Source organism: Falco punctatus (assembly GCF_963210335.1).
Source record: "Falco punctatus genome assembly, chromosome: 6".
Classification (NCBI taxonomy): Eukaryota; Metazoa; Chordata; class Aves; order Falconiformes; family Falconidae; genus Falco; species Falco punctatus.
The window spans coordinates 26,375,847-26,398,978 of NC_137585.1; the positions used below are offsets into that span (position 1 = coordinate 26,375,847).

The 23,132-nt window shown below is 37.3% G+C and overlaps 1 protein-coding gene across 10 annotated transcripts in view; it reads left to right on the forward strand.

Annotated features, from left to right (window-relative positions):
- Positions 1–23,132, forward strand: part of LOC308065808 (protein bicaudal D homolog 1) — a 318,237-nt gene that overhangs the window by 289,534 nt on the left and 5,571 nt on the right. For 9 of the 10 annotated variants that reach the window (XM_080392278.1, XM_080392297.1, XM_080392281.1 and 6 more), the window contains 12 exons: positions 3,582–3,671; positions 5,717–5,862; positions 10,362–10,518; positions 12,110–12,248; positions 13,145–13,203; positions 13,835–13,981; positions 15,500–15,672; positions 18,477–18,507; positions 18,682–18,777; positions 19,169–19,294; positions 21,180–21,320; positions 22,916–23,056. In XM_080392278.1, coding sequence (XP_080248404.1) covers positions 3,582–3,671; positions 5,717–5,862; positions 10,362–10,518; positions 12,110–12,248; positions 13,145–13,203; positions 13,835–13,981; positions 15,500–15,672; positions 18,477–18,507; positions 18,682–18,777; positions 19,169–19,294; positions 21,180–21,320; positions 22,916–23,056 — 1,446 coding nt within the window. Of the gene's footprint in view, positions 1–3,581; positions 3,672–5,716; positions 5,863–10,339; positions 10,519–12,109; positions 12,249–13,144; positions 13,204–13,834; positions 13,982–15,499; positions 15,673–18,476; positions 18,508–18,681; positions 18,778–19,168; positions 19,295–21,179; positions 21,321–22,915; positions 23,057–23,132 lie in introns of those variants that run through there. The other variant, XM_080392286.1, reaches the window with a different exon arrangement.

The following is a 23,132-nucleotide window of genomic DNA, read 5'->3' on the forward strand; positions in this document are numbered from 1 at the left end:
TGCTGTTTGGTTTGGATAATAAGTTATGACTGTATTGGAATTTAGGTTTATGTAAAGGCTGTTTTAAGTCAGCGTTGTTGGTTTTTTTTTTTTTTTTTTTTGCAAGCTTAGGCCAATGGAAAAACAGTGTTAGGAAATATAAACTCACATGAAAAAAGTTCATGCTCTCAGCAGCATTTTTCATACCTCTTCTTAATTTTAGAGTTCAAGAACAATTTAGTAAAAATTACGTATTTTAATTTCTTAAGCATCCATAGTAATGTAATGATTCTAGGGATGTGCAACTTTGTATTAACGAATATATAACTAGGCCTAGGTGAAATTCTTGCTGTAAGCATCCATATAGAGGCACAAGTTTGCAGTCCTGACTGATGCACCTACTGCAGTCTTACACTTCTGATACTTTGGTCTATGGTTGAAATAGTGTACCTCCAATGTGACCTTTCCCTGTACAGCACACTAACCATGTCTTACAGTTTTATACATTGAGTTGTCGTGTGTTATGGATTGTCACAGAAGTTTCCTGAAATCATTGAGAAGCTGCGCTTGAAGTGATAGAGTGTATGTCCAGGTATATCTTGTAGTAAATTTTTGTCTCTGTTTTTTGGTTGATTTTTTTTTTGTTAACGGCAAGGAGCCCAGAATAAATACTAATGTACTAAAAGTATAATGAAATCATAGGAGGGAAATAGAAAATTTTTCCAGAAAAAAAAAAGTGTCCATATCTTCAATTTCTATTAACTTATTATCCTACTTGTGAAAAGAGATGTGTGCATTTATGGTTATATCCTCTGAAAATAAAGCTTAACTTGTAACTTGAAAGACTATTAACATTTCCTTTTACTGTTAATGATTAGATTTGATGCAGTAGTTCTTTACATTGTCTCTACAAGGTTTTTCAAGGCTGTTCTGTTGAACAGCTCTAATAACGAATGGCTCCATGTCATTCTCACTGTCACAAACATCATTCAGGATTTACTTCAAAATTACATTGTAAAAGTTGCTTCCTGCTACTGGGAATAGCCAGATTTGGGTCTGCCTGCCCTGAGCCCATAGCTTCACTGCTCCCTGTGTGCCTGCTTCAAGAAGGAGCAGGTGGGCAGCTGGGGGTAAAGTTGTAGTGCAGTCTGGCGTGTGCCACGGCAGAACTGGGATGACTGTAAATGAATTCCCTGGAAGCATGAAGGATGCACACGCGTGCGCGCACACACACACACATGCCAGCTGCAGCACTGGCTTTGCACACTGGTGAGTCTTTCCACCAAACGTGCCTTGCTGTGTAGCATGGTGCTGCCAGGACACGTGTCCATCCATGCATCTGCTCCCAATTCACCCTGTGTGCTCAGGAGAAGCAGCAGCCACTTCCATCAAGAAAAGCTCCACAGCAGATGGACACCACTACTAGCAAAATAGTCTGTGACCTGTTGTTTCCAACAGGAAGGAAGCTGGAGTGACCTCGTGGAAACCAAGTGCTTTCCTTTAGACAGGGTACTAGAGAAGACACTGAAGTGTGCAAAGGGAGGAGGATGGAGCTAGTAGTAGAAAACACAGCTGGGAGTTCATGTAACATGTGGGCAAGTATTGACATGGTGAGGTGGCAAGATGAGGACTTCCCTAAAAGAAAAGGAGCAATACAGTTTTGTGTTGTTTTTGCACTAATCTAACCCGGTGGGTGTGTGTTCTTATGCTGGAATAAGAACATGCCAGTGTGGTTAAAAGGTAACTAAAAATTCCTGTGTCCGGTAGTGTGATTGATGTAGAAAGGAGACTGAGGTTCTAGAATTAGGAATATGTTTAAGGCTGATACTGAGAAGATGGGAAAGCTGGGGTCAGAGTATAGTGGGAGAATAAGAGGGATTTGTCCTGATTTAGGAGTGAGGATTAAATGCTTTTTCTGAATTGCTCATTTTGTGCGATATTTTTGAGTCAATTATGTATGATTTTTCCCTTTCTTGATTAGTTCAAGTAATCTGGAAACTGCAGATTGCTTCTATAGTAGTGCTTCAGGGGAGAAAGTGGGGTTTTGGGGAGAGAAAAAAAATTAAAGTGCTGAGGAACCAACAGCCTCCATGGTTTTGTGGCTCAAGTCCACGTATGAGATGCCTTGTAAATGGCTGCACTGAACGGCATGCTGCAGCTGGAATAGCTGATCCTCCAGCTCCCTGCAGTGTCTCTTGACAGCACTTTAAAATGCTGTTCTGTAGGTTACTGTGGTTGCTATGCTGATTTAAATAGATTTAATGAACAGCATTAAAGTCACTATTTAAAGTCTATATTTAGGGAGGAGGTTTGCCGTGTAGCAGTGTGACTGTTAAAACTGCAGGTAACCGAAATGTGTTCAAATTTGTAATACTTACCGAATTCTGAAAAGGAAGAAAAAAGCCACTGAAATCCTTTAAATGAAAAGACTACTTTAGTATTCCATAATGAATTTTTTATATGATATATTTATGGTACTCATGTATATGCACATAATATGTATATAATAGTATATGTTTATCATACTCTTGTGAAAGCAGTGTGCATTTTGAAATCAGAAATAACTCTTCCAAACTCTCCTTTTTTTTTCCTTTCTTTTTTTTCTTTTTTTTTTTAATGAAAACTTTCTATAGTTTGTTTAGAAAATTACCACTTTCCCATAAGCACCATGATAAGACTGCCATTTACTCAGGAAAGATTCAGCTGTTGTTAGATGTGAACACTTGTCAGGGCTAGCACTAGATCTGGAAGAAAAATCTTGTAATGGAAGTGTCATTTTGTTAAATCTGATGCTTCTGAGCCTGAGGCATTTCCCTAATGTTTTAATATTGTAGATGGCTGTGCTTTCATTGTCTTGAAGTAACTTCTTGTAGCAACTCATACATTTGTATTTTAACATATTTAATTTATTATTGAAATTTGAATGAGCATTTTATGTTTCCGTTCAGCAGAACAATCAAAAATATACTTTGTGGAATGAAAGACTTTACAGTGAAAACTTCCCTTAAGATTCAAAAGTGACTTCCATAAAGACCTAACACAGGAGCCCATAAAGACCTGCAAAGAAGTCTAATTGCAGTCGTCAATTAATCAGCAATGAGTGTATCAATGAATGTAAAACAATTTGTACGCTATTTTTCAATAATTCTGTCATGCAAAGAACATGTAGTTCAAATAACTGTTGAAATGGGAGTGGGGGTAAACACCAACTAATCCCATCTGTTCCCTCTTACTCTGCAAATCAGTTCTTCCAACTCTGAAAGGTCAGTGGTACGCAATTACCAGGATGTGAGCTGATTTGTTTAGTAGGGAGTTGGTGCTTTGGCAAAGATCCCTACGTAAACTGGGGAATATTCAATATTTTGGGCTTTGAGTTTTGCTCTGCAGTTTGACTGATTTTTTTATCTTCTTTGACTTTTGTATTTGTTGATTAATCTGCTGGAAAGTTTGGATTTTTCAAAATGGGGTGTCTGTTACTAAATGTGAAACTTGAACTGCAGTTGCTTTTTGGACTGTAAGGTAATCACATATCTTTTCAACTTTTTTTAGTATTAAATTATGTTTCCTCCAGTATCCTCAGAGATCTTCTTGTTTTCCTCCAGGAGACAGATGAACAGAAACGTCACAAAATTGCCAGTGAACTTCTGCAAACAGAAAAAGCCTACGTTAGCCGACTTGACCTCCTAGATGGGGTACATTTTTCTTGAATTTGTTTTTATCGTCTTGCATCATATTCACTTAAATGTCTGTGCATAAGCATGTGTATAAATTACAGAAGTCGTGATATGTTTTTCACATTTTGCTGACTTTCCCAGTCATTTGCTCTTGCTATATAACTTTGCCTATATTTCTATTTAAAAGAGCACTACATTTTTTGAAGTATTACAGTTTTGTGGATATTAATGCAATATGTTGTGTGCGTGTAGATGTCACCACAAGCAATAGTAGTGCACACTGCTAGACCTTTCAGCAAAGAGGATGGGTATCCATTTCTTGGCTTCTGGTGAAACGGAAAAGGGTATCATTTTATAATACTGAAATCACCCACCCATTAGAAAATTACTAAATCTTTCAAATTTAAGCATCCCGACCAGTTTTCTTTAGTGCCAAAGAACCTAGGAAGATGCTCATTCTAAACTGTTATATCCCCTATTTTCCCACTATATGTTTAGAATAAATCCTAACGAATTGAACAGAAATTACTCTTCCTGCAAGGGAAGGGTTGAATTGTTGTGCTCTCTAGAATGAAACTGATATTTCTTAAATGCAAAAGTCTGTAGTTCTTGAGTACTTTCCTTTTTAAGTCTTGTTTACTTTCTCACATAAGACATCCATTTTAGCTGGCTACCTATAGCTTTGCATTGCCTTACTCCATGACATTTTTCTCAGACATTGCTTTTTAAATTTCTCAGGCCTAATGCCTGTTGTGTTGTAAAAACAGTTGATGAAAAGTAAAAAGTCTCAACTGAAATAATAATTGTTCAGGCTGCTTGGGGATCTAAGTAATTGTCCTCATGAAAATGGATTTACCTAGCAGACCCACATTGCGATGGTTATATGGTGTGTTTTAAAAGATGAAGTATTGCAAAAAAAAAAAAAGAGCTTTGATTTAGAGAAGTTTAAAAATAAAAAAGGAAAATATTTACTTCATTCATAGATTTTTTTTTCTGATGGATAATGTACAATTTTTTCCTTGACATGATCATAAGTGCATTACTCCTATGCCCAGAACTGGGCAGAGTTCTGAAAAATGAGTTTCAAGCACAGCTGCTAAACTGCTGCTAATGAGAGGAAAGCAGAAGACTGGGAAGGGACTGTTACATTTCTGAACTTGGTTATAATTTATGTAACCTTTATAGTCTTCAAAGTAACTTGTCAAAATTAACTAACTCCTCTTGGAGATGCAGCAAAGTGAGCGTGGTTTAAAGTATTTGTGAAAGTGGCTTTTCTGCTTTGTCTTCTGCTGTCTCAGTTGGAATTATCAAAGTTTCTGTCTTCAGACTCTGTTTTCCCAAGCGCTTACCCAAACTTCTCAAGCCCTTTCTAGGGAGTCACTGGCTGTTCAGGCACAGGAGAGGGAGATAGAGGGACCGTAGCTCCTCATAGGCTATGTTTTATGTGATGTGCACGTAAAGAGCTACACATGTCTCTAGCCATCTTGTGGCTGCATCTAGTCAGAGCCCACCGATGGGGAAAGAATTTTAATTTTTTTGGAGACTGTAGTAGAGTCCATTCAGAACTGGGCGCATTTTGTACTTTAAACAGTATGTCACGAACAGTCATAGTCTGCCAACTGCTTTGATTTCAAAAGGATAAGAGGATACAGTGTACAGGGAGAGTAGCTGTGCTAACAGTGATCAGACACCATGCTAACTGAAAAGAAAGCAAAAGTGGAAAATATGACTGGAAGACTGGGAAAACTGAGATGAGCTTAGCTGTTAAAACAGACAAGACGCCTGGAGTCAATCCAAAATGGCACTACTTCAGTTTGGCTTTCCTTATGTTTGCTCCGCCTGCAGTGCTTCCCTGGCTCACAAGACAGAAAAAGTGGGGTGTAAGGGGAGGAGAACCTTGTAACTTCTGTAAAGGAAAAGACAACAAATGAGTTTGTCATGACCTGTCTATATTATTGAAATACTGATCTTGCCTCAGTTGGAGTAGGTGGGGTGGATAGGTGATCTTCCACTGATTAAAGATAATAGGCTGATAGGCTTGGGGCTCTTTTTCTGTATTGCAGGTATTCTATTCCAGACTCCTTGAGGAAGCCAACAGAGGTTCATTTCCAGCTGAAGTGATTAACAAAATATTTTCTAACATTTCATCAATAAATGCCTTCCACAGTAAATTCTTACTTCCAGAACTTGAGAAAAGAATGCAAGAATGGTAAGAGGCGATTCACTGGTTAATATACTGCTAAAACCATGTCTGTAGAAACTCTGTCATAGGGTTGAAATAGGGAAGGTACCTTCATAATTAAGCACTGCAGGCCCAGGAAGTACTGTGGGTAGGAGAACATCTGCTCTTCCACTCCTTGTCAGGATCTGACTCAGTAGAGGACTTGCATCATTTGCTCAAAATAAAGGACATGTATCTTGCAGAAGCCAGGCAGATTACTCATGATTAAATGCTTTGCTGAATTAGGGGTTCAGACTGAAATTGTGTGCTACCTGGTGAATCCACTGCACAGAATACAAAATTGAGATAACTAACATGTATCTGCTTTGTGCTACCCTTGTAGCACAGTAACATTTGTTGTTATTGCTTTCTGTAATAACATGGGATACACTCTTGTTTTCCTATTTTGGTTTTCTTTTTGAAATAAAAATCCTTGTCAGGTATATTTTGGGGCCATTTTCCCACCATCTTTTCTTGACCTATGTTTGGAGCAAGCAAGAAGGGTAACTGAGGCGTAAATATACCCTACAATGATCATGTAAAGATATTTTAGCTTTACCCTGCCTTGGCATATAAGATTCTGGAGATATTAAAATATAGGCATGTATTTTTGGTCTCTTTTATGTAATTGTAAAAAAAAAAAAAAAAAAAAAAAAAGTCCCAAACCATTGCTGCTTCCTTACCTTATTTGGGAAAAAGAGTCACCTCATTAAAAAATAAACAAACAAAACCCAAATATTGTTTCATCTAGTTGTTTCACCTCAGCACCTGCTTGGCTTCTGTATTCCATGTTATCCATGGTTTATTATGAGGAATTCAAGTGTTTGTCCAGATGTCATTTCCAGTTACATTTTCATATAACTCCTTACTTGTGAGAAATCACACTAAAAAATTGAGAAATAATGTATTTTGTGACATATATGAAAATCTCAGACCACACAGTGGTGCTCTAGACAACAGCTATATGTGTCCTGGCTCTGTAAGATGATTCTTCTTTAAGATAATGATTCTTCAAAATAGAATCATTATCTTAATCACTAGTAGTTACCATGCACAAACACACGGTAGCTCTGTATAGTCTATAAGGCAAGAAAGTAAATAAAATTTAAGCATCGTGAAATATAGGAAAGCTTAGACTTTAATTTATGTTCCTTGCAGAACGGCTGTGTAAGGTAACCCCACCCTTTTCTTCTAATCAATTGAAAAAATCTGATAGGAAATACAGATAGCTGGATTAAATTAGAGTGTATATTCATGAGAAGTGGAGTTTAACTTTCTGTAATGAGGTTTAAAAAGCAGCTTAGACTACATTATGTCAGTGCTGTATATATTTGAAATGATATTTGTGATGTACTCTTAAAATTTTGCTCTAGACATTTTATAGGGGACAGAATATGGGTTGCACTACCTTATGTATTTGCAAATGCTAAATCACTAATATTGTGTATATAATTAAATAGCTTCAAAGGCTGAAAAGCACTTCTGCAGATGAGCTTTGACTATTGGTGCAAAAATAATAAATTGCATCATGCAGATATTATCTTTCCCATATTGCTTGCAAACAACTTCTGTGCTGTACCTGAGGCAGTGTGTTTAAATGTCCTTAAAACTTCATGCTTTTGGGAGGAGTTACAAGAAAGGGTGCAGTTAAAGGGAACTATTTCTGATCATTGCTGAAAGAAAAATCTGGGATAAATTTCTCTCTGCATCAACTGTCTGGTACAACGGCTTCTGCCAGATACAGAGTTCCCTTTCCTCAGCAGTTCCCCTGATTAGACATAGAAAATATTTCTGTTGGTAGGTTTATGCACTTCTGTGATTCTTTAGCTTCCAATAAAAATAGCTGGGTAGAAATTTCTGGCGCTTGCCCCAAGTTGTGGTTTGATTTAAAAAATTAAGGTAAAAATATAAAGTTTTGCAACTAGGAAAGCAGATCAGAAGCAGATTCTTGTTTCTTCGAAGAAAAGGCAGCGTGAATCTAAGCTTATCGGGTAGAAATGAAATTGGGAGTTGCATTTTGAATGAGTTGAGCAGCAGCTGGAGCTGAATATCTCTTTCACAACATATGGCTTGAAAACACTGGAAACAGACTTATTGCAATGTATTTCCCATTAAAAGAGCATAACAGAACATAACAGTGATCCCACATCAAACAAAATACCTATCTAGCTCTCCCTGTCTTTCATACCTAAGGATGACCAGTAGCAGATACCTGGGGAAGAATACAAGAACACAGCATCATAGTCTCGGGGTTGGGGTGTGTTGGTGAAGAAATTTTTTCACTCAACACAAAGTTTTGGAATCTGTGGAACTGCAATTTCCAATTTTGTTGGATGCCTGTTAGCATGTATATAGGAAGAGAAAGCAGCTGTTCTGTAGTCACCTTTGCTGTGCTGTGATTTTACAGCTCTTTCCTTAGTTTCCTTGAAGCTGTGACAGTTTTAAATAAGATGCTACAAAGCATGATTAGTAAGTCAGCCATTTAATGTTTGAGGTTTTAGAATGTAAAGGTGAATACCATCATGGTCTGATAACACGGAAATACCAACTATTTCTGTACCTATGTTACAATGTGAAGTTGTATTTCTTGACGCACATGATGATATTTTTGTTGTATGGCAGCAGCGCAGTGCTGATTTGGGTCCATGATAATAGTTCTTTCTCTGATCTGTCTATGAAAGAGAACAGTAAATGCCATGAGGTCCAGGACAGTCAGTAGAATTTAATGTTCTGGCTCATGATGCGTAGTATTTGAACATGAGAACTAGTTGTCTACATTAAAAGTCCATCAAGGGAGGATGCAGCTCTCACAAGTTTCTACTTGTGGTGACTTCCCCTGTCCTTTCTACTCTTCCAGAGCTCTTTGTGTCATGTGGACCTTGTCTTTCTTACCTGAAATGATGATGAATTTGTGTTTTTATAGCCTCAGAGACTTTGGACATATAAGGACCTTGCATGAAAGTAGTTACGAAATTTTTGAATGTTCCAAGACAATGAAATTTTAGTGCTCTGTGTAAATGAGTAGCCATAGGTACCCAAGGAGCAGGCACAGGAAACTGTTCCTGCCTCTTGGTTTATAAATGTAGTAATACTTATGAAACAGTTAAGTAGAAATATTCTTTTTCTGTGTCAGTTTCTTCAGATAAAAGGGATTGCCACAGTCTTTTCTGCTTTAAGTTTTTTTTAATTATAAATTTTTATAATAACCTGTTAAATTTATCAGAAAAATTTAATGCCTGTGGAGTTTTTTTGCTGGTGACCTTTAGACATGTATTTGCATTTTCTTTGGTTCTGTTGGAATTGGCATTATTTGTATTTTATTTGCAGTTAAAAATTATGCTGCTACTTTACAATAAAATTACAGCCCAGGGAAATACCATACAATGAATCAAAGGAGTGGGCTTTTGTTTTGAATTGCTAGCTCACCTTTGAAAGTGTGTCTGCTTGCATGTAAAGTGGTTGAACACAATCATGAAGCTAATTAAGGGTGGAGAGCCTTGATCATTTCAGAGGCCAAATTCCCACCTTATCATGTCCCCTTCTCTAGTTGCCAGGTCCAGCAGCAGCTCAGACTTCTGCCAGATCTTCCTTCTGTCCTGCCGAGAGCCAGCTGGAGCTAGAGCAGCCACTGCCAGTCCCGGCAATATCACTATTCAAATAACTTTTCCCTTCTGTGCAGCTTTTCTCTTGGAGAAGTGGTGTGTTGCAGTAGACCGCTGAAGTAATTTAGTAGATTGCTTCGACTGCAGACCATTATCACAACGCTGATTTTGGACTTTCAGAAATCCAGAGACACTGAATTTCTGAGTCTGTCCTTGAATATTATATGTGAAATGTGTTTCCCGTTGTAGTTCTTGGAGATGCATGTGTGCTGTTCAGTTTTCTTTGTGTGCATTGAGAGTGCAGCTTCTCTCTGCTTCTCCATTAGCTTCTTTACTGTTCAGTTTGATTTGAAGATGCTATCAGTCATTGTGAAAGATGTGAGAAAGTTCTCGAAAAAGACTGGAATCCAAGGGATTCTCTCTACTTGATAAGTTTTCTTAGGTAAATAATGGTTTTTTAAAAGTTGTAAATACATTTATTTATATAAGGCACAGAAAGGAAGCAGTACATTACGGATTTAGTCCTCAAAACCACAGGTTAGATATTTAGAAGGTAACGTATGGTCAAAAGAAGATAATTTAGTTTTAAGGAACTGCAAATAAATTAGGCCATGTTTTGTAAAAATATATTTCAAATTTTTCATTATAGATAGTGTTTCTTTCTTTAGTGCTCTACATGATGTATAATGCTTATACATCATCAAAGAGGATGCAAACACTCTTTCTACATTAATTCTGGTCAATTTTAATGGTTACATTGGAACTCTATATGAGGCGATCCCAAACACCAAGGATTCTCTATTAAACGCTTGAAACCGGTTTACAACCTTGTGTGACTTTTTTTCTTTCCTGTTTGCTCTGAGATTCCGCCCTCTTACTTTGCAGGACCACCACTCCCAGAATTGGAGATATTCTGCAAAAGTTAGCTCCTTTCCTCAAGATGTATGGAGAGTATGTGAAGAATTTTGATAATGCAATGGAACTAGTGAAAACATGGACTGAACGGTCACCTCAATTCAAATTCATTATTCAAGACATTCAGGTAATGGGGAGAATAATGTAGATCTCCAAGTAATACAAGCATATAAAAAAATACATAGGTTTGTGGGTGAAAAAAGGATTAAAGAGAATATTAAACACCAAATCCCTTACAATTAAGGGTTGTTGGTTTTGTCCGCTTCACACCACATTCTGTTTCTTCTTCTCCCTTTATATGTGTGTAAACACCCCCACAAATCTAGACTTTCCACTGCAAAATGGAGGACCAAAGTACAAAGTCTGAAACATGAGAAGGCTAAAAAAATACTATGTTTTTTGTAGATGCCAAAAGTAAATACTGTTCTAGGATAACGTGACTTATCAGTGCAACTGTAGATCCTTGCACTGAATCCTGAAGTATTGTGTTGGCTCACACCAGTGCTGTTACACAGAGCATTGCTCTTGGGAAATAGGTATGTAATCCTAAATGCTAAACCTCAAAAGGTCAAGAAAGCTGAAGAGTTAAGCAATGCATCTGTTTTTACACAAGTGTGTTTTATACCCTGTAGTGCTCCCTGTAGGTTTCTCTGTGACTTGGCAGGTGTCTTCCTATTGCAGCCTGAGCAGCTAGAAATAGGATAAGGTATCTCTAACTACATTTTACTGCTCTGTAGGGTCTTGTGATTCTAAGCTAGGGAAGCAACTATGTGTATTTTAATGTAATCTTTTAAATACAGCTACGATCATGGAAATGAATATGCACCTTAAAACACTGCTGAGGGGCTTTACATTACAAATTAAACTCAAAGCAAGCATTCCATCCTCAGGTAGAATCAGAGAATCATTTAGGCTGGAAAAGACCTTTAAGAGCATCAGGTGCAACCGTTAACCGAGGACTGCCAAGCCCATCACTAAACCATGTCCCTAAATGCCACATGCATTTTTTAAACACCTCCAGGGTTGGTGATTCCACCACCTCCCTGGGCAGCCTGTTCCAATGCTTGACCACCCTTCCAGTGAAAAAATTTTTCCTAATATCCAATCTAAAGCTCCCTTGGCGCAACTTGAGGCTGTTTCCTCTTGTCCTGTCCCTTGTTACCTGGGAGAAGAGACCAACACCCACCTGCCTACAGCCCCCTGTCAGGCAGCGGTAGAGAGTGATAAGGTCCCCGCTGAGCTGCCTCTTCTCCAGCCTAAACAACCCCAGCTCCCTCAGCCACTCCACATCCTTCACCAGCTTTGCCCTGAAAAGGGCAGGTAGATAGGTAGGTAGGTAAAATATAACCCTGCAGCCCCCTTAAGCTACTTTTCCTGGTATGTGGTCATGAACTGTTCTTATTAATTCAGTAGTAATTCTGTTGTCTGAGTTATTACAAACCAAATCTAAAATACACTGGAGTTTGGGAGATATTTTGGTAGGACTCTGTTTATGAATTGGATACTTAGCACTGGATATTTAGGAATTTTTTTACAATTATTTTTCGGAAAGAATTTCTAATTATTTGATTTGGTAAAGTAGTTCTGCTTTCTTTCAGAAGGTCTATCATGCATGTTTCAAAATACATTATTTATGTTTCATCAATCATAACTTTTATTTTACAATATCGTAATAACATTTTTGCCTGCTACATTGAAATATGTTTACAATTTTTTAGAAGGAAAAAGTGTGTGGAAATTTGACATTGCAACATCACATGCTAGAACCAGTACAACGCATTCCACGCTACGAGATGCTTCTAAAGGACTACCTAAGGAAATTGCCTCAGGATTCTCTAGACTGGAAAGATGCTGAAAGTAAATATATTCTAGCCATTAAAAGAGTTGTAATAAGATATTAGTAGGAGGACACTGTAAATTAAATATATTTTCAGGAAAAATAAAGTGAAGAGGCAAAGTCCCTCTGAAAAGAATGGCAGGATTTCTTTAGTGGAGTTGTAGGCTTCTTTGAAAAAGTGTTTGAATAGTGGATGAAGTTAATAGAAAAACTAAAGCCTTTAGTATCCTCCTCCTGGAGCACATAAGTTTTGCTTTAGTTTTGGTGTAGCGCACAGGTTTTGATTTGTTTGCTTTGTGGATGATCTGGGATTGTGGTGGGTTTTATTTGGTTTTTTGTTTGGTTTTGTTGGCATTTTGGTTTGCTTTATGCACATTTGGAATGTATGTCTCTTATTTGTAAAACAGTGGACTTATTACTGTATTTTTAAGCTCTGTAGGGACAAAGAACTGCCTGATTTGAAATTTATTCCCCAGATTGTTCAAAACTACTTGCCAGATAATTTTTTTGAAATATTTCATTGTTAGTACCATCATTGTAAATATCTGTAATATGAGCTGTTTCAACTAAAAAACACTGTTTGGCATTCTGGACTTCTTTGAGAAAAGAGGGAAGAGAACCATGACTGTTCACGTCACATAAAATGTTTTTCTAGGTACTGAAGCTCTAAAGTAATCTGCAGTAATTCTCTTCTGATCTTTCCAGATTACCGTTTCTATTTGGTAGCTGACTTTCTTATGCTTCCCACTGTACCTTGGTTACTTTTTATTGATAATTTAAAAAATTTATTGTAGTGTGTAATTTACATAAAAATGACAAACAAGTTTGTAGAATGATCCAGGGTTTTTCTATGTGATATAGAAATATATAAAAATGCAGCTTTTTAGTGGTTTGGTTTTTTTTTTCTTCTGTCTAGAATCCCTGGAAATTATATCCACTGCAGCAAGTCACTCGAATAGTGCAATAAGAAAAATGGTAAATGATCTTTGTTTTCCTGTTTGCTTTTTAATATATTGTATTTGAGTATTTGGTGAAGCTAGAAGTGTGAATTGCAGATCTTCCCTGAAATGGCAAAAATGGGTTTACTGGGTCTGAATGATTGCTCCTACTTAATGCATTTGTACAGCTCCTGGGAATGATAGACAGAATCTGGCATTGCATCTATCTCTCTCAAGTAGAAAATGGGGCAGACTGGGTTCGTCTCCTGGGTCAAATAGTTGATACAATGCTGGACTCTTAATCTTGTTTCATCTGTTTCTGTCAGTGAAAGGATAATGTTTGTGAAGAGTAGTTACTGTTTCTCCACCATGTTTGGCTGGCATGATAGGTACTTCATCAAGTATGTGAGACATTTTGGACAAGAAATAATGCAGTCTGTATGTATAACTGCATTTCTAAAATTACCAAGGAGATGACATTTCTAAAAGTACTCATTACTCATCAACTAGGTTAATCAGTCTGTATGGCTGACCATACATACCAGATGTATACGTTTTTCAAAGCTAACATTCTCCAGGCTTATGCAAGCTCTCATAATTTCATCTAAATATGCTTACAGATCTGTGCTTTTAATTAATAAGTTTTATGACTTTTTTTCACTGTAAAGGAGAATCTAAAGAAATTGTTAGAGATATATGAGATGCTGGGAGAAGAGGAAGATATTGTGAACCCCTCAAATGAACTGATAAAAGAAGGACAGATCCTTAAACTCGCTGCTCGCAATACATCTGCTCAAGAACGGTATCTTTTCCTAGTAAGTATGGTGGCCTGTGTTTGCAGGAGTGGCTGTATACCTTTCTAGACTTGAAAGAACTACCAAAGACAGAGGGAAATACTCTCTAGTTGATGTCAGTGCCTTTCAACTAGTGATCTTAGGGCATGAGTAAACCTTATACTGCTTGCAGAAAGGTTGGAATGGAACAGGTAGAATGGAAAACATGGTTTTAAATAAATGGAACCAATGTCCAACAACTCACTTTTAAGTAAGTGGCTCTGATTACAAATGCAGGTCCTAGAGCATGAGGACTTTGACATTCTCGTGAAACTGAAATGTAAAAGCTTAGGATTTTAGTCCTGATAGCGTGCTGGAGTCCCAGTAAGTGTCATGGTCCTGTGGGAGCTTGTAATTGTGGCAGGTCATCCTCTTGTCAGGTGCTTGTGTCTTGTCTTGGAACCAAAAAGCCACAGCCATGCTCCCTCACAACTCCCTTATAAAAGGTTTGATGTAGTTCATTGCTTCCCATGCGTTAAAAATTACTAATACATTTTTGCTTATGGACCTCTGGCACTGCAAGTCTTCTGGTTAATAAGGATGAGTAATGTGTTGTTGAGGCACAACTCCTGCTTATCTGTGCTTCAAACAAAAGGAGAAATCATTGAATAGGAAGACCTCAAATGGGGCTAGACAGCTGATTAAAATGATGTGCACTTCATATGAGAGGTGACAACTTCAAATGTACTGTATCAGTGATACAGATTAGGCAATAGGCTAGACAGGATTTCTATGAAATAGGATTTAATTGAAGTGAGTTTCTCTTTTTAATAATTAATTTTGAGATAAATGTGAGGGGAAAAATGTGAGAAAATTAAATGCTATAGATCTGATTTAATAGCTGTGCTTCTAGGCTGGGGCTTCAGATGTTTAAACATTATTTGAAGTTCTACTCTTTAATTAAGGAATGTATCTTTGTCCTTCTCGTGGGTTTGGGGTTTTGATTTTTTCCCTGTGATATTGAGGGTTTCAGTGAATAAAAACTGAAGAAAAAAACTGGAAGAAATGCTCTTCCGTCTTGGAAAAAAGACAAATAATGTCCTCAAATAGTGTTAGTTACAATTTCTACAAAACCAACTGGTTTTATTATAGGGTAACTATAGATGTATACACTGAAGAAAAGAATTCTTATTCTGCAGTTTAGAGTAGTTTTTTGCAGAATCGGGGCATAAGAATGGGCTTTTCTAACAAAAGCTTACATTGGTAAAAAATATCCAGTCTGAGCATAGTTGGTAATAAATGCTATGAAGACTGCTGCATATACTGAGCAATTACTCTTATATGTACTGAAGCTGTCCTTCAATCTTATTTCTAAACAAATTAGAGAAAGAAGTTGTCTTGAATTAGAGCTTTGGTCTTCTCGGATATCAACTGGGCAGAAAAGAACCTGCTTTCTCACCCACTAAGCCTAGCTCTGCAGTATTGTCCAGCTCTCAGTAGAAACTGTGGCTGTACCTGTGTTTTTGTTAATGCAAAGCCATATGTTTATTTTTTCCCCAGTTTAACAATATGTTGCTCTACTGCGTCCCCAAATTCAGCCTGGTAGGATCAAAGTTCTCGGTTCGAACCAGAGTTGGTATAGATGGTATGAAGATTATAGAAACTCATAATGAAGAATATCCACACACTTTTCAAGTATCTGGAAAAGAGCGAACACTGGAGTTGCAGGCCAGGTAAGCAGCCTTTTTATCTAGTTTTTGGAGGATTAATTATACACACGCACAAGACTGGACTAGTAGTGGTGAAAGACGCATTGGGCTTCATCTTAATATCATGGTTTTGAAAATAGCCTAGGCTGCCAAAAATCGTAAATGTTCAGTCCAAAGATCTCACGGACTGGAAGAAGTAGCTACAATGTATAGTGTGTTGCCTTACTTTGCAGAAACACCCAAGATAGTTGTCGGCAAGCTGGCTGGAAGGTTGAAAGCAGCATAGCTAACTGGTGCAAAGGCAATCTGGCTGACTTAAGTGTCTTGGGACACTGTGTGTGTTAAATCTCTGGGCAGTGCTGCTGCCTCTGGTATCTGAGCCACCTTGGTACAAATGAGTCTGCCTCAAGGCATGTCTGCCCAACAAAAATCTCCACCCCAGTGGGTTTACATCCACAGAACATAGTTTTCTATGGTGGTAGATGGGCACCTACTTTCTTCCATTCCTCAGGCCTGTTTCCAGTCTACTTGTTTTCCTCCAGTCCCAGGTATCAACCTCACCCTGGAAGACAAGTTCTCCTTTTAGTTCTTGGGTCTTTTTTTCTCCAATGGCACTTTTCTAACTGGCACTTTCCTGCTTTCTTCATTAGTTCTTGTATTCTCCTCTTGCTGGGTCACCTTCCCAGTACTGCTTTTCGCATAGCCTAGACTAAATCCTCCCTGTCTAGACTGCCCCACTTCAAATAAAGTGCTCCACCTCTCCTTTTGGACCTGCTTAAAGATCCTATTCTTAACAGGCAGGATTTCACTGTGGAGAGGCAAGGATTACAAAAGCAGGAGGATATCTGTGGTGGATACAGTTCTGTGTTGACACCATGTATTGGGGGACAAACCATAGTCTGCTAGCAAACGAGCTTGCAAACTACTTTTCTTTATGGAAAAAAACACCTTGTGATATTTAATGACAGTTACAGTAGTGAATGCAGAAAGGTAACAGCATACAGAGATATTTGAAATTAAAGATATACTTTGAAAAATGACAGGAAAAAGCTTTCCACTAAGGTCTGCAAGACTTCTGGGGTACGTTTTTGGCCATCAGTCACATCTACTGTAAGGTGCTGCACGATGTCTTACTAAGTATTTTGCAAGTTGTTATGCCATATACCCATTTCAATGGTGAATGATGGCATCTTGCTTTACCCTTTGTGAAGTTACGTTTTAATTGGAAGAAAAATGATACAACAAAGTTCATTTTGCTAACTTTCCCATATTACCAGTAACGGAAAGTTTATTGCATTAGTTTATTTTAGGTGTGAGAAGAACATGCTTCTATGTCTTGTTTCGTTTTATGAACGTTGTTAGAATGTGTTAAGTGTGTATGAAACTGTGAAGGAATGAGTACCAAACGAGATCTTATTAACTTATATTAGAATAATCTTGATTAGTATGGGTATTGTGTGTACCCTATACCTTAATGTCCTTAATTCATGAGCTTGTATTAACAGTGTTGTAATGTTTAGTTCACATTTGGGGGCTTTCTTGACTAGTAGGCTTCTATTTTTCAGAACACTATTTGAGCACATTATCAATCACTGGTTTTAAACAGCTGGTAGATTATTTCTTTGAGATTGGTGATCTAGTATGACATTTAATAGCTCAGCTTTTTGTTTTTTAATGTAAGCAGACAGGGTGAATTATTTTGGCTGTTTAGACAGGTTTCTGCTGCCTCGTATGCAAATGGTAGGTAGGAAAGAGAAACACTTTTAGAATTCTGCTTGCTTAAAAATTTCACTAATGCTGCAAAACAACATGTGAGAAACTGTTTTTATTGAGATGTGATAAAAGCTCTCTTTCAAATCCTTCAGAGCAATCCTTAGAAAAATAAAATTTTGCATGGCTGATACTGCATGGCTACAGAAGGTTTTTTTCCACACCATTATCTGAGGAGGCGGCCGCTTTTGAAGGGCCAGATATACTGTGATGTTAATTCTCATCTTTTTGACTTACAACTTGCAGATAAACTGCTTTCATTACTAGCACTATCCAGTAGTTTCTAATAGTACTATTATTTGTGATATATGATGCTTTTCCAAAGATTTGAATGTCAAAGTCCTACTGATATATTTTAATGACAAAACTGTCATACAAGATCAGTTTAATATATTTCCTTTCTCATCGCTGTCTTGTCTGTATATCTTATCTATACTTACTGTTAAGTCATCTGTATCTGCCCTAATGCATAAAAGGGAAATCTCTGCTGTTTAGTTCATAATATTAAAACATATTTTTCCTTTTTTTTAATCGGATACTCTTTGTGCCACTGTAGACGAGTTTAAACAACAGCAACAACGAAAAGCATGAAGGAAATTACTTTTATTGGGGAGGGAGGAAGATTTAAGAGATGCACAGGAGAAGTCTGTGATAGTATGTGAACTTACTGCATGAAATGAGAGGAGAAAAAGATGCCTACATCTAAACTTTGTATTGTCCTCTTTTCCTCTCTATGTTGTACTCAAAACAAAAACACAAGAAGAAAAAAAAAAAAAAGCCCAAACAAAAAGTCTAACCATACAAATACTTTTTTTAAATGCATTTACATTTATCTTTCAAATTTAATTCACTGCTTAGTGGTTGCAGACTTGTGAAGCCTGAAGTGATGCATTTGTTTTCTGTTGTGTTTTGGTTTTTTTAAGGTGGACAGTTACAAATCAGTATAGTTCAAATTCCTCAGAATTACTTCAGAAGCTTGGCTTTTGCTAGCAGTTGTCGATGGTGAGGTAATATTTCCTAAAGTAGTTTTGGACTAACGTGTCAAATATTTCTTTCAGTTCTGAACAAGATAAGGAAGAATGGATTAAGGTAAATTCATCTACATTCTTTATTTTCTAAACAATTTTTCACTGAAGTAATAAAAAAAGTAATATCCCTATTTTCTGGCTGCAGCGTCGCTCTGCTAATCAATAACTGGTCAGAATGCAGAGAGTCCATTTTAAATGTAATAATGCTTGAGGAATTTATCCACTGTTTCCTTAGGCACTTCAGAATACTATAGAAGCTTTTCAGCAGAGGAACGAAACTTTCAGAAACGCTATTGCTAAAGAATATGAAGACATGCCTGTTGAGGTTTCTGTAAGTTGCTGTTATTCCTTTGTAACCATTTTGTAAAAAAGTTTGGCTGAAACTTTGTTTTCAAGCTCATCGTTCTTACAGCAGAGGAACTACAAAGCAGTCATCTTGTTGGTAATTGTTTTTCTTCATAATGCCAAATATTATAAACAAGACTCTTTTTTTCTTGAAACATATAACAGAGTACCCTTTCAGTGATGCATAATGATTTTTGACTAGGTTCTTTGTTATTTCTTGTATAGATTTAGAAATGCAACTTGAGCTGTGTTTTGCCATTTCCTTTCCAGAGGAAGAGAGTAATTATTTTCTCTATTTGAAGTACTGCACAACTTTTTATACTGTTTTTTTTATTATTATTATTATTCTCCCACCCTCTCCCTGCCCTCCGCTTCAGAACGCTGAGCTTGGGAAGAGAGCACCGAGGTGGATACGAGACAATGAAGTAACCATGTGCATGAAATGCAAGGAGCCCTTTAATGCACTGACAAGGAGAAGGCATCACTGCCGAGCATGTGGACATGTAAGTGCAAAATCCTAGCTGCTGTAGCTGAGGAGCAGGTTTGGGAATTGTTCTAAGTGCCTACTCACCTTCTGGCTTCTGCTTGTTATGCCGCAGTTTATTGCGGCACTAGTGGCTGAAAGAAGCTGTGTATAGCATACCACAAAGGATCCTCTGTCTGCTTTAGCTGGCATGGTAAATTTGGAAGTAACCTGGAGCAGTGGAAGATGTGTGTTTGTGTAAAATGTCCCAAGCCTCTGGACATACACTATACTATTACTTCCGAGTTGCCTCCACTGATCCCAACAATTTCAAGACCGTATTAAACTGCCCCAAGCCAGTGTTACCCTGGGCAGCACTGGCTGGCTGCCTCGTCTTCCCGTTCTGCTTCCTCCTCTCTCCTCTTCACAAGAAGACCATGAAGCCCTGCAGTTTTTTGTTGGGTTAACTTGGAGCTGTTCCCAGCTGGATTCAGCATGTAAATGTCTGAGCCTTTAAGCATCAGGGAGTAAGAGAAGGTTAGGGTGGGGAGAGAGTGTTAGAGCTGCATTCCGTATATGATGCTATGTAACTTATGCCGCTTTAAAGGAACCACGAAATAGCGGTATGATTTGAGAGTTTTCAGAAGTTAACAAAAGAGCAAACACTGTACTTTCTTTTCTTGCCATCCAGCAACTATGCCTTTCTCCAGCAGATGGTAGTGCAAGCCCAGGTTTAAAACTTGTCTTATAGGTTACCTTGTATGATTTCTTTCTAATGTTTTTATGTGGTGTGAAGGCTTCTCTTGTGCTTTGCAGGACAGTAGAGACTTTTTCAGGAGCTCTGAATTATTGATTGTATGGTTGTTGTATGGTTGTCATCTGGGTTGTTTTTTTTCCAGCTTATTCTGCCTTACAACTCCTCTCTTAGGATCACACCCTTCCTTTTTATTCCCCTTTTGTTCAGACTCCTAACTACTTCCCTGTATTGTAGTTCTATCACGTCTCCCTGCACATTAGTTTTAAAGCATTTTTTCATGGGAATTAATTTGTGTCAGTGATAGTGTTTTTCCAGCAGTGACTAATTGGGAATACTTGACTAGTATTCTCTAGAGATACTAGTTGAAAGTAGCCATCTAGACTAGTGCTGCAGAGGCCTGGTCCACAACAAGATTTTGTTCAGGGGTTTCAGTGGTTCAAGTCCATTTGTCTGCCTTTCTTTCTTGAAATGACTGCAGTCATATGGTTTTTATGCAGACTATTTTTTCACCTGAAAGGACATTTCTGTGGAAAAACACTTCTAATGAAAGAACTTAGATCCCTCTTGTGTTTCAGTTAAAATATACATACAGTGAAAAGAAAAATCAGTGTGATATTGGCTTATTTATTCTGTGTACTTATGAACAAATTCTAAAACTTTAAATTTACTATTTATTAGCAGGTTAAAAAATGAGCCATTTCTGATATTGTTACAACTTTTTATCATCAAAAGTGCATCTCTGTTGTACATTTCTGAGCTTATTTAGAAAAAAAAAATGGTAAATATACCTTTTCAGGCATTTCAAGAAACTGGAGGATTTTCTTCCTGCAGCATGGCTTGTGCTAAATTTTGATTCTATTCCAAAATTTAACCTACAGATAAAATTGAAAGCCTAATGTGATTTTATGCAAAATACAAAGTTCCACCAGGTAAACAGTAAAAAGCACTTATAGTTAAGAAGAAGCAGCAAAAATCTGGTAAACCATTATTTTTTATGAAGTTATTGCTGATGTGTCATAAAGGCGTTATCTTTCTTGTTGTGTATAATCAAACAATATATTACTAAGTAGATACAATACTATTAATTTTTAATTCAATTCTGTTTTCATAGTTTTATAAATACTTAAATTTTATATACGTGTTTGGGGTTTTTTTTTTTGTCTCTAAGGTGGTTTGCTGGAAATGTTCTGATTACAAGGCACATCTAGAATATGATGGAAATAAACTGAACAAGGTCTGTAAGGACTGCTATCATGTTATAATTGGTTGTACAGACAGTGAAGAAAAGAAGAAGAAAGGCATCTTGGAGGTATGTTGTTTGAAAGTACCATATGTGCATAGTTGCAATTTCGGCTCATCAGTAAGTGAGAAATTGGTAGCATTCTTGCAGGGCTATTTTCTGTTTGAAAAATAAAAAGTATGTGGACCAAATTAATCCCATCCAATAAATTTTGGTTTTCACCATTCATCTTTCACAATACTACTTTGTTTCTTACAGCTTTTTTTTAAAAAGGGTGAATTAGGAATCTTAGAGCTTTTTTTGCTTCTTTCCAGTTACGTCAGCTAATGCAATAAAACATTACGTTTCCTTATAAATCTTCAGTTTTCTTCTGCACTTAAGCTGCCATAGCAACAAAAACCACTGCTACTACAATGATTCTTGAAATCATAGGCCCAAATTGAAAGAACGGGGATGGAGGATAGGGGAATGGGGGAGAATTTTGCTATTCAGAGTCTGAGTACTAAGGCACTGTTTTGATCAGTTTATACAATGTACATTTTAAGTCATCAAGTTGCTTTCAGCTTTCCACATTTGAAAATTCAAGGTCTCAATCAGACAATAAAAAGCCATGTTTCTCTTATGATCAAGGGAAGAAATAGGTATCTCAGAATTGCAATTAACCTTCACATTTTTAAATCTCCCTTTGCAGATGCTTTTAAAACACCTGACATAAATTAGAGAAATATCATCCTAACTTTGTCAAGACATATATTTATCTTGGGACGTAGTAGAGAAGGATTGACCTTTGAGCTAAATACCAACAGAAAAAGAAGGGAAAAGTAAGATACAAATTGTAATTCCATACACAGTTCTTAATCTGTGTTGGTTTGACTACCCTTGACTACACTCTTTTAATGAGAAAGAGTAGGGAGCATAGAACTCCACTGGCTTACCTTATAATCAAGAGACTGCTGTTTCTTGGCATGGTGACTTTTTTAAGGTAGCTGAAGGAGCTACAGAGTCCCTTACACAGACTCTATGCGTGCTGGATCTCATGGCAATGGAGTGGTTGGTACCATGTTGCAGCATCCAGACAGCATCGCTACTGGGAGAGGGAAAAAAACTGATGCAATGAAATTTTAATGCAGAATTGGTTTGTATTCTTTCTGATCTTCTCAGGGTCACTATTTAACCAGAGTAGCATGTCACTCTGTCTTCAGATTTTAAGCAATTCACCTAATCTTTTCTGTAGGATTACTGCTTGCATTCTTAAGTTACTCTTAGAAATGTGTTTGCATCTGCCAAAATAAAGTAGTTCTCATATTGGATACTTAGTAGCACTTCAGTGCCTAACATGATGTTATTGTAGAAATCTGACTTTTGTAGATGCTAAGATACAGAGGCAGACTAGCTGTGGTGGCAAGATGAGATGTAGCATGATCTAAAAACTATAATCCAGAATTAATGATGAAAGAAGGAACAGATCACACGTTAAGGGAGTACATGTTGTGATTGTATGTATGCAATAAATAAATATTCTCCTATTTGCTCAAGCTCTTTTGGAGATGCTAGCCAAGATTTGATATGAATGGTGATGAATTTCTGCTTTTCTGTTCTGTATGGGTTTAGTCTTTACTTAAGGAAAATTTATTTTCTGTTTTATGCTTCATACTCTCTCCTAGATTGAATCTGCAGAAGTGTCTGGAAATAGCGTCATATGTAGCTTTCTTCAGTACATGGAAAAATCAAAGCCCTGGCAGAAAGCATGGTGTGTTATACCTAAACAGGAAGCTCTCGTGCTGTACATGTATGGTGCTCCACAGGTATGTACGGAGAAAATGGGGGAGATTTTTAGTAATTATTGTGACTGGGCATCTGAGGAAGAGAAGTCAAATAGTT